The 16,699-nt window shown below is 44.7% G+C and overlaps 1 protein-coding gene across 1 annotated transcript in view; it reads left to right on the top strand.

Annotated features, from left to right (window-relative positions):
• Nucleotides 1-16,699, top strand: part of LOC137414062 (ADP-ribosylation factor-binding protein GGA1-like) — a 98,191-nt gene that overhangs the window by 8,739 nt on the left and 72,753 nt on the right. The window contains exon 3 of the mRNA XM_078777403.1: nucleotides 3,914-3,989. Coding sequence (XP_078633529.1) covers nucleotides 3,914-3,989 — 76 coding nt within the window. The remainder of the gene's footprint in view (nucleotides 1-3,913; nucleotides 3,990-16,699) is intronic.

Here is a 16,699-nt window from a genome sequence, read left to right as displayed (position 1 = left end):
ACCGCTTGTCCTCCTACCTTGGTCCTTCAACATCGGGTTCTCTTTGCCCTTCTCTCTTGCCCCATCTGTACCTGGTCCAGCCCATCTCAGCCGGCATTTCACCAATCTCCCCATCAGGCTCACCAATCACGCTCACCGATTTCCGAATCACGCTCACCGATTTCACCAATCTCCTCACCACATACAAGGCTCCTCTGTTGGCTTGATCTCTGATCATCAATTTGGTTTCAGACCTGGTCACTCTACTCTGGACATGCTGCTACTGCTTTCTCAGCAATGGATGGAGGTCCTCAATGCCAAACAGGAAATTAGAGCTGTCTCCCTTGACATATCACGTGCCTTCGATACGGTCTGGCACCCCGCTCTGCTCACCAAACTCTCCTCTGTTGGTATCCATGGAAATCTCCACGCATGGCTGGCGGACTTCCTCTCTAGTCGTAGTCATCGTGTGGCCCTGAATGGGTTTCTTTCATCTCCTCTTCCTGTTCAGGCTGGAGTTCCCCAAGGCAGTGTTCTGGGCCCTGTGCTTTTTCTGGTCTTCATCAATGATCTCTCCGACTCTCTTGAAAATCCTCTCTATCTCTTTGCTGATGACTCTCTACTCTCTGTCGCTCCATTCTTCATCCCTCAGATCGGCAGTCTGCAGCCTCCTCACTCTCTGCAGACCTGGACAAAATCACAGACTGGGCAAACAAGTGGAACATGTCTTTCAATCCTGACAAATCTCACTCTTACGATGTCTCTCCGAAAAGACCGACTGGACAACCCTCCCATCCACTTTCTGAATAATCCTCTCCAAGAAGTTCTGTCACTCAAGCTTTTGGGTCTCACTATCTGCCATGATCTTTCCTGGGAAAACCACATTTCAAATCTGGCCTCCAAAGCCAGTCGCCGACTGGGCATCCTCCGTCGTGCGAAGTCCTTCCTTGGCACACCTGAGCTCCTCACCACATACAAGGCTTTCATCCGCAGCTCAATGGAATACTGCTCTCCCCTCTGGGCTGGTGCTCCTGCCTCACACCTAGCTCGTCTTCACGCTGTTGAAACCAAAGCATTCAGAATCATTGGAATCTCCCGCGATGAAGCTAACTCCAAGGGCCTCTCACTCACACTCACTCACTCACTCACCGCAGGCAGGTTGGTGGTCTTTCCGTCTTCTACCGACTCCTCTCTGGCCTTGCCCCCCCCAGCTCTCTCTGGGCTCTGTCCCGCAAATATTCCTACAGGTCGCACAAGATCTGCCTGCAACCCTCCTATGGTCAAACTGCCAAAATCAAGACTTTCTGCTCACCTTCACTCCTTCATTCCTCTTTTCTCCCGCCTCTGGAACAAACTCCCTCACTCTCTTCAATCCCACTCCACTCTCCAGGTCTTTAAAACAGCTGTTCACCACCATCTCTTATCTTCCCCCATCCAAAACCTTGATCTTTTCTACCCCTGCTAATTTCACCCCAATTCCACTTTTTTGAAATACCAACTTCTGTCCTGGAAGTCCTTGGTGTCCTTGTGTTTTATACTTCTCCCTCCCCCCCCCCCCCCCCTTCCCACGCCTCCTCCCCCCAAGCCCTCTCCCTTCCACACATCTCCCTGCTCTCAAATGTTGTGTTTGTGTGCTTCCCTTTCTCTCCCCATCTTGTTTTCCGCTCCCTCTTTTTATATATTTTGTTTGTCTGGTTGATTTGTTTGTGAAGTAAATGTTAGCTCTTTCACGAGCCTCGATTCCGTATCCCAAAAAAAAACAAAAAAAAAAACTTATGGAACGAGGGGTGTTACACATGACTGGTTTTCTCGATATCTTAGCAATTTATTGTTCTCAATGTACTCAATCCTCTTTGTCAGAATTTAAGAAAGTTACATGTGGCCTTCCTCAAGGTTCTTTACTTGTTCCATTACTGTTTATTTTGTATGTTAACAACATTCATAAATGTACTGAATTGCTTTCTTTTCTTTTATATGCTGAAGACACAAATATTTCGTATTGTGATAAAAAAATTTTGATTCTTTATATAATGTTGTAAATGAGAATCTCTTAAAAGTATGTGATTGTTTTAAAGTTATTAGGTTGTCTGGTGACTCAAATAAATATAATTACATTGTCTTTGGGGGGAAAATGCAAATGTCTGATTTAACTTTGAGAGTTGAAGAGACCAAGTTTCTCAGGGTATATATTGATTGCAAACGTTCTTGGAAATATAATATTCAGGAAATCGCAAACCAACTCATAAAACTATTGGTATAATCTATAAGATTGATTTATTTGCTTCCAAATACAATACTTGGATTGTTTTATTTTTCACTTGTACTTCCATATCTTTGATACTGTGATTTAGTCTGGGGAAATACATTTCAATCACATCTGAATAAATTGGTAACAATGTGTCGCAGAAAACAATTATTCGGACCATATCGAGCTCGAAGAACTTGTACAAACCAATAATTTAATCATTTAAATCTTTTCAAATTTTGCGATGCCACATCATGTAGAAAGGCCACCTTCTCAACCATGTAGAAATGCATCAATAGACTACTTCCTTATTAATTTCAGTGATCTTTTTGAATTTAATTATGAAATTCACAAGTATGATACCAGATTCACCACTGATATACATTTTCCAAAACACAGAACTCTTCCTTGCTTTAGAACATAATATTCGTTTCTCCTTTTCTGGCCCCAAACTATGGGCAGCTGGTATTAGAAAATCGCCGTCATTAAATAATTAATTTCTCAATTTGACTTGAGGAATATTTTCTCTTACGGTATTGTACATAGGCGAGGGGTTAGGTTAGGGTTGTTACATTAGGTATTGTAACGGTTGTTTTGTAACTGTATAACGGTATTGTTTCTCTTACGGTATTGTAACACTAGGTTAGGGTTAGGTTAGGTGTACATATCGGGCTCCTCGCGGGAGATTTGAATCTCCCGCGATGAAGCTAACTCTGAGGGTCTTTCAGTCACTCACCGCAGGCAGGTTGGTGGTCTTTCTGTCTTCTACTGACTCCTCTCTGGCCTAGCCCCCCCCCATCCCTGTCTGTGCTCTGTCCCCCAAATACTCCTCCAGGTCGCACAAGATCTGCCAGCAACCCTCTTATGGTGAAACTGCCAAAATCAAGAGTCTCTGCTCACCTTCAATTCATTCCTCTTTTCTCCTGCCTCTGGAACAAACTCCCTCTTCAATCCCACTCCTCCTTCCAGGTCTTTAAAACAGCTGTTCACCACCATCTCTCATCTTTCCCCCTCCAAAACTTGATCATTTCTACCCCTGTTAATTCACCCGAGATTCACTTTTCTGAAATACCAACTTCTTTCCTGGAAGTCATCGCTGTGGCCATGTATTTTTTTTTACCTCCCAACCACCCTCCCTTCCCATGCCTCCTCCCCCCAAGCCCTCTTCTTCCCACAGATCTCCTGATGTCCCTGCTCTCAAATGTTGTACTTGTGTGCTTCCCCCTCTCTCCCCATCTTGTCTCCTGCTCCATTTATTTTGTCTTGTGTGTCCGTTTGTATTTTTTTTTGTCATTAATGTTAGCTCTCACGAGCCTCGATCTTGTATACAAAAAAAAAAAAAAATAGATCATTGAAGAAATCTATGGAATATTTGTCTATTGAATTTTCACACTGGTGCTGCTCATTGATTTATTGATCTACTGATCAACTCATTCATCCTGTGAAATTGTTTGCCCATGAATTTTTTTTTTCATTTATACCATATTTTATTTATATATGTTATGTCATTTTATGTGATTTCATATTTTTTTCCGAATCTTATCTGGTGTAAGGATGGATGTTCCCGCTGCAAGGTTGATTTTTGAGATTCAGCCTCCTTTGGTGATTTAAATGTCCTCTTAATACCTGTTTCTTTTCTTGAAGGCAATAAATGTTTTTGATTTGTGTGTTTTGCGGCACCCTCCACAGACCTCAGTATGCCACACGGTTGCTCAGCCATAAGATCCAGTCTCCACAGGAGTGGGAAGCAATGCAGGGCCTTACGGTAAAACAGCATTGTGTGGATTGTCAACAACATTGTTTGCCATTATTTCTTTTTTTTCGGTAATGAGTCATTTTATTGCTGGTGGGCAAGGGTTAACAAAACAGCTTTGAATGAAACGATTCTATCAATCGGTTTGCATTCCACCAATTAAAATAGAGGGATTTATTTCACCATTGATGGCAAGGTGTCATTGGGGCATAGGTCAATCCGTCAATTTAACGATAAGTTCCTGGAAAGTGCCGCGAATGGCGGAACATTCTTTCAATGGAAAAGGGGGAATTGGTTCCCGAATCGTGAAAATCCACGAATGGCGAGGCAAAATCCGCAAATGTTGAGGCAAATGCCGTGGATGTTGACGATAATCCGCGAATGTCGAGGAACAAACCGCGAATGTATGATGTGCCATTGTTTCAATGGGGAAAAGGGGGATAAGTTGTGTGTTCCTGATGGTTCCTGATTCATAGAGGAAAATCTTTAAAGTTTAAAATGTTTTCGACCACAAATTCATGATTACAGTTCCATAAATAATGCTTACAAATAAAAAATAATGACAACACCAGATACCGTTTCCAATTTATTAAAGGAATGTGCTTACAGTTAAAGATGCTTAACTAGCTTAACCACACCACACCATGAAACAACGAAAACAAAAATCGAACATTATGTACCATTTAAAATAGTGCTGTTAGCTAGATTCAAAATCCCGTCTCGGAACCGTCTCGATAAATTTTCAATTTTCATAACGGGATCTCGGTTCGGCTCGGTTCCTGACAAAGTAATACATAAAAATAAAAATAAATAAAAATAAGGCTTCAAAAATAATGGAATTTCATTACAATATATAAACAACAATGAAAAAAATTCATTTCTGATGTTGAGTACTTAAATTCCGACTTAGCTTCCATTTACCGGGATGAAATAAAATACACCGCTTACATGCAGATGATCGGCCACCGATGGGACCGGGTTATCTCATTACAGTTTGTATTGTCGTGTAATTTCTTGCTCGGAATGTCAGAGAGGGAGAAAATGTTTCTGCCCAGGCATATTCGAGTCCCGGTTGGAGTTTCATTATCATTTTGTGAGTTGTGATCGGGCATGTCAAGCGTTCTCGTAGCTCGCGCGCGTATACGTACGACTGGTCGATATTCATGATAGTTCAATAGTTGCCGCGTCCTGCTGCTGCGCACATGTGCATGTTACTTTTTTAAAAATAGTTCCGTTAAGCGGGCTATAATGACGCATCGTTGCGTGCCTCAACTCAAATCGGAATGTACAATTTTTTGTTCAACCCGTTGATAGCCGTTCGGTGGACGGATCGAATATACCGACCCCTTATTCCAGAAATTGAAACTAATAACGCTAAATAACGCCTTTCATCGAATGTTCACGTGTTTTAACAATTGTCGACTGATAAGGCACCCAAGTTATCCGAGCCCATGCTTTGATCAACCCGACTGCGTTACCTGAATTCCTGGGAAGCCCCACCAGGACGACGGCAGACATTTTCAGAAGTTCCTGCCACACAACGAAATATTTTTTATTCATATTTACCTCAGCGCATTTCAGCGCACGGAATCCACGGCATCAGAGCCGGTGGGCGCTGATTCGCTCAGAGCGATCACGTGATGACGCTATGAAAAAAAAAATCGCTCGCTTTGCCAAGGGGCTCGCTCCCCCCCCCCCCCCCCCCTGTCCCCCTCCCCTCCCCTCCCCCGCCCGGCAATGCCGGGTACTTCTGCTAGTAAATTATAAAGCAGGCGGTGTCGTGATCACCCCCCCCCCCCCTCCCCCCCCCCCCCCCCCCCCCCCCCCCCACTCCTTATTTTGACTCTGTGACTAAAGTAAACGTAATCAACTTATCAGGCCTAGAGTGGAGATAAGATAACCAAAATACTTTCACATTCTAACCGTCAAACCAAACCCCGAGGGATTCTTACAATTTATAGATTTAGCGTTGCAATTAAACATAAACGTTCATCAAAAACTCATTTCATAAAACTACATAATGTATTGTACTTGTATTAATACATTGTGTGTAGAATAATCCGTTATAAACGTGTTTTTAATCTAAATAAACATCGTCCCTCCATTCACGGGGCCTCGAGCGAGTCCCTTGATATTAATGTGCAAAAGACCATAGCAACCACATTCCGTAACTCGTCTCCAAGGACGGACACGTGACCGCAGCGGGGCGGGGCGAGGCGGAGTGATACAGCGGAAGGATTCAACGGTTTAAATAAAGCCGCGATGCGGGGGATTTTCATTGGGACCTTTATCCTGATTTCGTTACCTCCGCCACCAAAGGTCGATGGAGATTGTTTTCACTCCTGTCTGTTTGTCCGTTTGTTTGTGAACACAATATCTCAAAAAGTTGTGGATGGATTCGGACGAAATTTTGTGGAGATGCAGCGTGTGTGACAAGGGCGACATGATTAGATGTTGGTGAAGATCCGGATTCGGAATTCGGATTCGTTTGCAGTGCATTGTTTGTTGACAAGGGGAAAATCCTGGAACAGTGAGTTTACTTTATCTATCATCGTTTGTGTCGGTTCAGCTGCACTTGCGAAAAATGATGCTTGTGCAGAAGCAGAGTAATGAAAGCAAGGCTCAATAAATGCCTCTATTATGGAAAATATCTGCAAGAAGTTGGAATTTTAACCGGGATTTTTTTACCGAGAAATTGCGTCAGTCAATTGATCTCGGGACCGTCCCGAAAGCCGAAACCGCCGGGATTTCGTCCCGGTCTCGGATCGGTTGACAGCCCTAGTTTAAAATTTTTTGCCTCGTCGTAAGACGCTGGTCATAGTGCCCTCTGCTGTTGTTCTTGTGCTTCTTGTTCTTTTTGCAGAGAAGACAAAACTCAAAGCTCCACCCATTCTGGGAACCGTAGCTCCACCCATTGTGGGAGAGGCTTCATATAAACAAATATGCACCATTTTATTAACTCGCCTAGCTTTGAGGCCTGTTTTGTAGGCCCGGGTGTCTTCCTCTCTCACACAGTTTTATTTCAAATCAAATTCGATGTCATTTCATTTTACACAGTCGCTAATATAGTTTTAGACTCGGTTGAAAAAAAACGGGAAGAAATTCCGGTGAAAGTTGCCCTTTATAGAACGAAATGAATTCTCAAAGGCCTGTAACTTCAAGTCCATTGAGATATATTTTGTTTAAATCGCGGCATGGTCAGTCATACACCGCCCGAAATAACAGACGGGAAAATGCCGAGTTGTATTAAAAATTCGTCCATTTGATGACAATCGTCACGATGAAATATTTAATTTATACGTCGTCACAATAATGTGGAGAGAGGAGCATAGCTTCGTTCACGTGTCGCCACATACGGGAAATTGCCGAGATATTTTTTTTTTTAATCGCGGCATGGTCAGTCATACACCGCCTGAAATAACAGACGGGAAAATGCCGAGATATATTAAAAATTCGTCGCCACACACGGGAAATTGCCGAGATATATTTTCACTTTGCACAAAAATAACATCAAGTAATCAAATCAATAGGAATGTCCGTCCTGTGCCTATAACATCGACGTTATAGGCACAGCTGCATCTAGGCATTGTGTAACATCGACGCGACTTTTGTTTTAATTAAAACTTTTTGTACTTGTTATTATACAAACACACGGAACTTTTCAAATGATGGTGATGAATTAAAATCCCATTAATTCCTCAAACTCTGAGGGTGACCCAAATGATGGTGCTCCAAAGTCGTGCATGTAGGGAGAGACAGGACATGTAGGAGAGAGAGCAGGCGAGGACGATGGCGATGAAGCTGAGAAGGCAGCAGGACAGGCAAGAGTAGATGCTGATGGTCTCGAGGTGGAGGGAGCAGGGCAAAATAAATGTGTAATGGAGAGCTGCCTGGAAGATTGCCGCAGGTTTCGATACAGCTCTTTGTAGGGGAGCAGCACATCATGCTAGACGCTCTTGAACTTCTGGTACCGCTTCATGACTGGGTTAGCATCTTGCACCCTGTCGGCAATCATCCGCATGTGCTGCAGCACCTCGCCCAGGAACTGGACTGTGGGGTTTGTCCTCGGCACTTCTTTCTCATCACTGCCCTCCTCCTCTTCCTTGGAATCCTTTGTAATGGCCCCCAACTCGTACTCTGTGAGCGGGTTCAGGGAACGGTTCAGCATCATGGGTTTCAGCATGAAGTCCCCTTGTGTATTTGCGTGGATGAGAGGTCCACTCAAAGGCATACTCTTCTGCGTGTTGTTCTCGATCCATATGCTGAGAGCTTTCTCCATCCTTTTATGTGGACATCCCGGACATGGGTGACCACCTTTGTAGTCTATGCAGCGCACGCTGCAACACTTTCACGAATTGCCTTCTCCTTCCGTATGTAGCGCATGGTGGATTTGTTGATGCCGTAATGCCTGCCCATAAAGGTCGCACTCTCGCCTTTCAAAAGCCGGTCGAGCAGCTTCAATTTGTTGCTCAGGGCCATCACTTTTCTCTGCCTCTTGGTCGTCAACGCATCTCCGGCACTGGTCTTGCGCTTGGGAGCCATTATTGAACGATGAGCAGAGCGAGAGGAAAAAAAACACAGGTCAAAGCAAAAGGACGAGAGGAATGATTGAGACCCAAGACAGTCGGTATATGTACGAATGTGGACATTGTGGGTAGCTGCGGGAGGGGTGAGTCGTCTGCCCATTCATTGTTTGTGGTGAATGTCATCGGATGATGCTGTATTGAGCAGCTACTAATTAAAAGAAATAGATTTAATGAAGCGTTTTGATTCTATAACTCACGGGGTTGATTTGTTTACGCAGCTGGTGGGATGTACCACGAAGTTCCCTTGTAGTGCGGCTAAAATACGTACTGTATTTTAATGCGGCCCCAAAAGCCATGAAAACGCGAAGCACAGCACTGCGAATGTAGAAGCAGGTCATGCTCACGGCTCGTAGATGTTTTTTGTGCTTGTCCAGCTGCTTTGTGTGTGGCAGGTGAAAGATGGGTTTTATAAATGGGTTTTTTGGGATTTTATGGGATGGGGTATTTTTTGCCTCTAAATCCTGTGTCCCAAACCCATCCCTCTCTGTACCCACCGTACCCAGTCGTACCCAGCGGCTCCTGGACTCTGCGTCCTTTCCTCCTGACAAGGTGGAAAAGTTTGTCAACCCTCGACTCTGATTCTGCAACTGGACCTGGCGGCATCAGCCTATGGGTCCTAAAATCCTGTTCTTCTGCTCTTTCACTCCCTCTCTCTGTTCTCTTCACCCTCTCTTTTGCTCAAGGGCATCTGCCATCTGCTTGGAAATCAGCCAACATCACCGCTTTGCACAAAAAAGGTGCAAAAACAGATCCTAGCAACTACAGACCAATCGGCCTTCTCCCAATTATCAGCAAAGTCATGGAATCCATCATTGCTTCAGATATGAAATCTTTCCTCTTCTCCAATGGCTTGATCTCTGATCATCAATTAGGTTGCAGACCTGGTCACTCTACTCTGGACATGCTGCTTCTGCTTTCTCAACAATGGATGGAGGTCCTCGATGCCAAACAGGAAATTAGAGCTGTCTCCCTTGACATATCACGTCTTCGATACGGTCTGGCACCCCGCTCTGCTCACCAAACTCTCCTCCTTTGGTATCCATGGAAATCTCCACGCATGGCTGGCGGACTTCCTCTCTAGTCGTAGTCAACGTGTGGCCCTGAATGGGTTTCTCTCATCTCCTCTTCCTGTTCGGGCTGGAGTTCCCCAAGGCAGTGTTCTGGGCCCTGTGCTTTTTCTGGTCTTCATCAATGATCTCTCTGATAGCTTCTGGTCCCTCGAGCGACGGGGCTTGCTTCGATCTCTCCACGGCATCAAAGTTTGAGTGTTTTCCCGTTCGTTTCTTTGTCAAATTTCCGCTGCGTATTTTGTTGTGTATGTGTTATTGTGTGTTTCTATTTGGTTTTGGTTTTGTAGTTGTTGCAAATTTGTGTGTAATTAGTCGTTTCTTTGTTCGCGCCTCGTGCGCCTGGTGCGGCCTGGTGTATCGTGCGGCCTCCTCGTCTCGACTTGTGCCTCGCCCCCTATATCTCGTTTTTCTTTCACCTCTGCTCCTGCTTTCTCAAATCCACGTTCTCACTTAGAGACGTTTCCCAGATTGTTTTCATGGTTTTGTTTAAATATTATTTAAATATGTTTAAACCGTAGCCGTGATGCTGACGCCGCTCCCCCCCCCCCCCACCCCCCAGAATTTCCATGTTTTAAACGTTTCCCAGTGTATACCCTGGATAAAAATAGGTACGCCGTATCCCTGCGTGTCGTAAGAGGCGACTAAGAGGGTTGGCGTCAGGAAGGGCATCCGGCCATAAAAACATTGCCTCAAAAAGAGAACCATGACAATTACAACTACATGTGGGCAGGGTACAGCCCGAAGTGGAGATTGGTTTCTGAGGTTTGGGACATGGAATGTAGGGACAATGACAGGGAGATCAGGAGAAGTGGTGGAAGTATTGATCAGAAGAAGAGTGGACATATGTTGTGTGCAAGAGACGAGATGGAAGGGAAGTGGTGTGAGAATGGTGAAGGGTCGGCAGGGACAGAAATACAAGTTTGTGTGGCAAGGGTGCCTGGAGGGCGTGAATGGTGTTGGTGTCCTGTTTCTGAGGAGTTTGTAGACAGTGTGGTGAGTGTGACTAGAGTGAGTGATAGGTTGATGATGGTGAAAATGATGATTGGAAAGCTCTTGGTGAACGTCATCTCGGGATATGCTCCGCAGGTTGGTCGAAGCGATGAAGAGAAGGACAAGTTCTGGTGTGCGATAGAGAAGCTGATGGAAAACGTGAAAGATGAGGAAGTTGTTGTGGTAGGAGGAGACCTAAATGGACATGTGGGAAGGAGTATGGATGGTTTTGACGGAGTTCATGGGGGTTACGGATATGGTGTGAGAAATGGAGAAGGTGAAAGGATTTTGGAGTTTGCTGATGGAGCTGATTTGTTGATTTGTAATACTCAGTTCCAGAAAGAGGATAATAAGCTTGTTTCATACACGTCAGGTGGGTCGACGACAACCGTTGACTACCTGATGGTGCGTAGGCGAGATAGGGGGCACCTCCGAGACACAAAGGTGATCCTGGGGGAGGAGGCTGTTTCACAGCACCACTTGGTTGTCTGCGACGTAAGGGTGAAAGGTGCGAGGAGAGCTCGGCGGGTGAAGTACCAACCGAGAATGAAGGTGTGGAGGTTGAAAGAGTTGACAGTGAGGGAGGCATTAAAAGAGAGGCTGAGTAGGGTAGAGGATGATGTGGTTGAGCTTGAAAGTGGTTGGATGTCAATGAAAGCTAGTCTGTTGGGAGCCGTTGGTGAGGTATGTGGATGGACAAAAGGACCACCGAGGCACTCGGAAACATGGTGGTGGGATGATGAAGTTGGAAAGAGGATTGCCGAGAAGAGAAAAGTTCAAGGAGTGGCAGAAGGCGAAGGGTACGGGAGCAGAAACAGCAGAGCATGAAAGTTATAAGGCAGCCAGGAAGGCTGCAAAGAAAGAGGTAGCAAAGGCGCAGGAGGCATGTAGGAAAATGTTCGGAGAACGCTTGGATTCGGAAGAGGGTCAGAAAGCAGTATTCAGGATTGCAAAGCAGATAGCGAAAGAGAGGTGTGATGTGATGGGGGTGAGTTGCTTGAAGGATGAAGTGGGACAAATCGTTGTCGACCCAGATGGAATTAAAGGAAGATGGAAAAGATATATGGAAATGCTGTTGAATACAGAGAATGAATGGGATGGCAAGAGAGAGTAACCCAGTTTTAGGACCGGCAGAGAAGATAACTGAGAAGGAAGTTGAGGAAGCGATAAAAGCAATGAAGGGTAGAAAAGCGGGAGGGCCGACGGGAGTTGTGGGAGATATGTTGAAGGCAGCAGGAAGTTGGGGTGTGAAGAGAATGACAGAGATCTGTAATCTGGTGGTGAAAGAAGGCCACATTCCAGTGGATTGGGAACTGAGTACCCTCATCCCTCTATACAAGGGGAAAGGTGACCCTCTGGAGTGTGGCTCGTACCGAGCGATAAAGTTATTGGAGCATGGAATGAAGGTATTGGAAAGGGTGTTGGAGAGGAGGATAAGGAAGAAAGTGAAGATCGACGAAATGCAGTTTGGATTTATGCCAGGAAGAGGAACGACAGACGCACTTTTCATTGTGAGGCAGTTGCAGGAGAAGTACATGGAGAAGAGGAAGAAGTTGTTTCTTGGGTTTGTTGATCTGGAGAAAGCATTCGATCGGGTTCCACGCAAAGTATTGACATGGGCATTGAGGAAGTTAGGAGTGGAGGAATGGTTGATCAGAGTAGTGATGGCAATGTACAAAAGAGCGCGCACAGCTGTAAGGACGAAGGACGGGAACAGTGGTGAGTTTGAGGTGAAGGTGGGAGTGCATCAGGGTCGGTACTAAGTCCACTACTATTTGTAGCTGTGATGGAGGTGCTGGCTCAGAACGTAAAGGAGGGTTTACCGTGGGAGTTGTTGTATGCAGATGATCTGGTGTTGATTGCGGAAAGTATGGATGGACTGAAGGAAAAGATGAACACGTGGAAGGAATGTATGGAGACAAAAGGTCTGAAGGTGAATATCGGAAAGACGAAGGTGATGGCAAGTGGTAAAGCATGTGGTGAGGTGGAAAGAACTGGGAAGTGGCCCTGTGCTGTGTGTAGGAAGGGTGTCGGAGTGAACTCCATTCAGTGTACAATGTGCGCTGAGTGGGTTCATCAAAAATGTAGTGGTCTGAGAGGGTCATTAACCAGTGTGGCAGCTACATTCAAATGTAAGGTGTGCACAGAGGGAGCTGCAGATGGAGGAAATGTTGAGTTGGATCTTGGAGACGGCGTGAAGCTGGAAGGTGTGAAAACATTTTGCTACCTCGGAGACATGCTGAATGGAGAAGGTGGATCAGACTCGGCAACGGTTGCTCGAGTGAGATGTGCATGGAAGAAGTTTCGGGAATTGAGTGGCGTGCTGATGATGAGGGGAGTGTCGTTGAAGCTGTAGGGAAAGGTGTATGCTGCATGTGTGAGAAGTGTTATGATTTATGGGAGCGAGACATGGGTAATGAACGTAGAGCAGCAACGAAGGTTGGAAAGGGTGGAAATGCAAATGGTTCGACGGATGTGCGGAGTATCGTTGAGAGAGAGGAAGACAAATGATGAATTGCGAAAGATGATGGGAATAGAGCCTGTGATTGATGCTGTGAAGAGGAACAGGTTGAGATGGTTTGGTCATTTGTTGAGGAAGGATGAAAGTGACTGGTTGAGAAGAGTGATGGAAATGAATGTAGAAGGAAGTAGAAGACGGGGAAGACCGAGAAAGACTTGGCTAAAGATGGTGGAAGAAGAAATGCGGGCAAGGGGGTTAACAAGGAGAGATGCAGAAAATAGGGCAAAATGGAGAAGATTGTCATGGGGACCGCAAGGCTAACCCCCGCTCTAGCAGGGAAAATGGCCTTTAAAATGCATGTTGTGTTGTTGTTGTATCAATGATCTCTCTGACTCTCTTGAAAATCCTCTCTATCTCTTTGCTGATGACTACTCTGTCGCTCCATTCCTCATCCCGCAGATCGGCAGTCTGCAGCCTCCTCACTCTCTGCAGACCTGGGCAAACAAGTGGAACATGTCTTTCAATCCTGACAAATCTCACACTCTTACGATGTCTCTCCGAAAAGACCGACTGGACAACCCTCCCATCCACTTTCTGAATAATCCTCTCCAAGAAGTTCTGTCACTCAAGCTTTTGGGTCTCACTATCTGCCATGATCTTTCCTGGGAAAACGACATTTCAAATCTGGCCTCCAAAGCCAGTCGCCGACTGGGCATCCTCCGTCGTGCGAAGTCCTTCCTTGGCACACCTGAGCTCCTCACCACATACAAGGCTTTCATCCGCAGCTCAATGGAATACTGCTCTCCCCTCTGGGCTGGTGCTCCTGCCTCACACCTAGCTCGTCTTCACGCTGTTGAAACCAAAGCGTTCAGAATCATTGGAATCTCCCGCGATGAAGCTAACTCCAAGGGCCTTTCACTCACTCACGGCAGGCAGGCTGGTGGCCTTTCTGTCTGCTACCGACTCCTCTCTGGCCTTGCCCCCCCAGCTCTCTCTGGGCTCTGTCCCCCAAATATTCCTCCAGGTCGCACAAGGTCTGCCTGCAACCCTCTTATGGTTAAACTGCCAAAATCAAGACGCTGCTCACCTTCACTCCTTCATTCCTCTTTTCTCCCGCCTCTGGAACAAACTCCCTCACTCTCTTCAATCCCACTCCACCCTCCAGGTCTTTAAAACAGCTGTTCACCACCATCTCTTATCTTCCCCCATCCAAAACCGTGGTCTTTTCTACCCCCACTAATTTCACCCCAAATCCACTTTCTTGAAATACCAACTTATGTCCTGGAAGTCCTTGGTGTCCTTGTGTTTTATACTTCTCCCACCCCCCTCCCCCCCCCCCTTCCCACGCCTCCTCCCCGCAAGCCCTCTCCCTCCCACACATCTCCCTGCGCTCAAATGTTATGTTTGTGTGCTTCCCCTTCTCTCCCCATCTTGTCTTCCGCTCCCTCTTTTTATATATTTTGTTTGTCTGGTTGATTTGTTTGTGAAATAAATGTTAGCTCTTTCACGAGCCTCGATTCAGTATACAAAAAAATAAAATAATAATAATAAACTAGAACGGGCACTCGGTAGAGCGCATACCTTCGCCGCAGCTACTGTTCTGTACTTGGCATGGGAGTGTAGGGAACAGAACAGTGAACAGTTTGGTGCTGATTTCATGCAAATCGGATAAGAATTGACCGAGTTATGACAAAAAACGCACATTTTGCAAGGTCGTGACCCCCCTGACCTTTGACCCGATTGCTCCCAAAATCTAATCAAATGTGTCCCGTATAATAACCAATCATCCCACCAAATTTCATGCAATTCGGTTGAATACTTTTTGAGTTATGCGAATAACATACACACACACACACACACACACACAGACATACAAATAAATACACAGCGATCAAAACATAACCTTCCGCTTTTGCGAAGGTAATAAATAAATAAAAACTGTCATGCTTGCGGCTCGTGAAAAATGTTTTTTATGCCAGCGAAAAACCGCAAATTCGTAGGACACATAGCCCCGAATGGAGAAGCAGGTCGCAATTTATCAACGGCGAATATGCGGAACCGTGAATAGCGGAACCCCGAATCACGGAACCGTGAACAGCAGAACCATGAATAGCAGAACCATGAATAGCAGAACCGCGAATAGCGAGGTCCGGATATTTGAAAAAAAAAAAAAACACATTTTGGAACAGAACAGAACTAATAGATTGCTAATGTTTTAACTGTTTTACTGTACATCTAGTTTTTCTTTAGCATAAGCTTACTTTCAAACACACAGAGCATTAGCTTTACTGATTATCTCATTTTCATGTTTAGCTGCTCATAATGTCATCATTACACATTCGTGCAATCGCAAAAAATCCAAAAATGTCCAGGCATATGAATCTCCCACATCTCCGATATTCAAGTAATCACCTGGTAATACAGTACAGCCAGACCTCAACATTCTCCGTCCAAACATACCCTGCGTATTCGCTGTTCATAACATGTGACCTGGCTTATACATTCGCATTTTCGTAGTGAATTTTTTTTTTTGAACCCATCAGACTGGTCTCCTATATGTACTGTCGCTGATATTAATTCAGCTTGGGAATTCTTCTACAGAAACCTACTAGTCAGGTTCACTATGTCAATAAATTATATTTCGTTCAAAATCATGGTAGATTAGCAAACATATACATTTTTGGAAAGGTTGTAGCATAAGGAAACTAAAAATCAATGTTTACATTTGGAGAGATACCTGTATGGCGGCCATTTTGGATTTTCAAAATGGCCACTAAAATACATATTTTGTTCTATTTCTGCCTCTAATTACCCTAAAAACTTTTTAAAATATACTAAACCTAAATTTTCAGCGACAAGGAATCCAATGAAAGTATCAAATTAGTGCTATGGGGAATGGTAAGACACGAATCAAAGGTTTTGAATTGCAAAATACTGTCTTTATATTCGCGATAAGTTGCATAATCCAATCCATGTTATCATTTTGTACAGGCAGTTAATAACATCAAAATGTGTCACAATAATTCATATCACCAAACATACACAGGCAGTCAGCAAAATCATATATATACACATGCAGTCAGTATAACTTCACATCTACACAGGCAGTCAATGACAAAATATACACAGGCAGTCAATGGCATCAAACATACACGATTACAGAATATGCCATTTAGAGTTCGTCATCACTGTCCTGTGTGTCGTATCCGACAATATAGTCCGCATCGTTTTCACAGTCCGTTCCACACAAGCAAAGGTCGGTCAAATTGATTGGCAAATCGAATTGGTCGAATGGTCAATCGAATTCGATGAATCGAATCGAATTGGTCGAATGGTCGAATGGTCGATCGAAGCGATTGGTCGAATGGTCAAATTGGTCGAATGGAATTGGTCGAATTGGTCGAATCGAATTGGTCGGAATTGGCAAATGTAAACATTGATTTTCAGATTTTCCATGTAATAACGTTTCCAAAAATGTTTAGGTTTGCTAATCTACCATGATTTTGAACGAAAAAACATAGTGAACCTGACTATACTGTTATAGTTCTGTGTTATAGTGCATGAAAAATGTGACGCTTTTTGGGATTTTACACCCCGTTCATGCTGCAGGGGGTC

Source organism: Myxine glutinosa, chromosome 5 (assembly GCF_964187855.1).
Source record: "Myxine glutinosa chromosome 5, kmMyxGlut1.1, whole genome shotgun sequence".
NCBI classification, from domain to species: Eukaryota; Metazoa; Chordata; class Myxini; order Myxiniformes; family Myxinidae; genus Myxine; species Myxine glutinosa.
The sequence above is the reverse complement of the archived record's forward strand: the minus strand, read 5'-3'. Positions and strand labels throughout refer to the sequence as shown.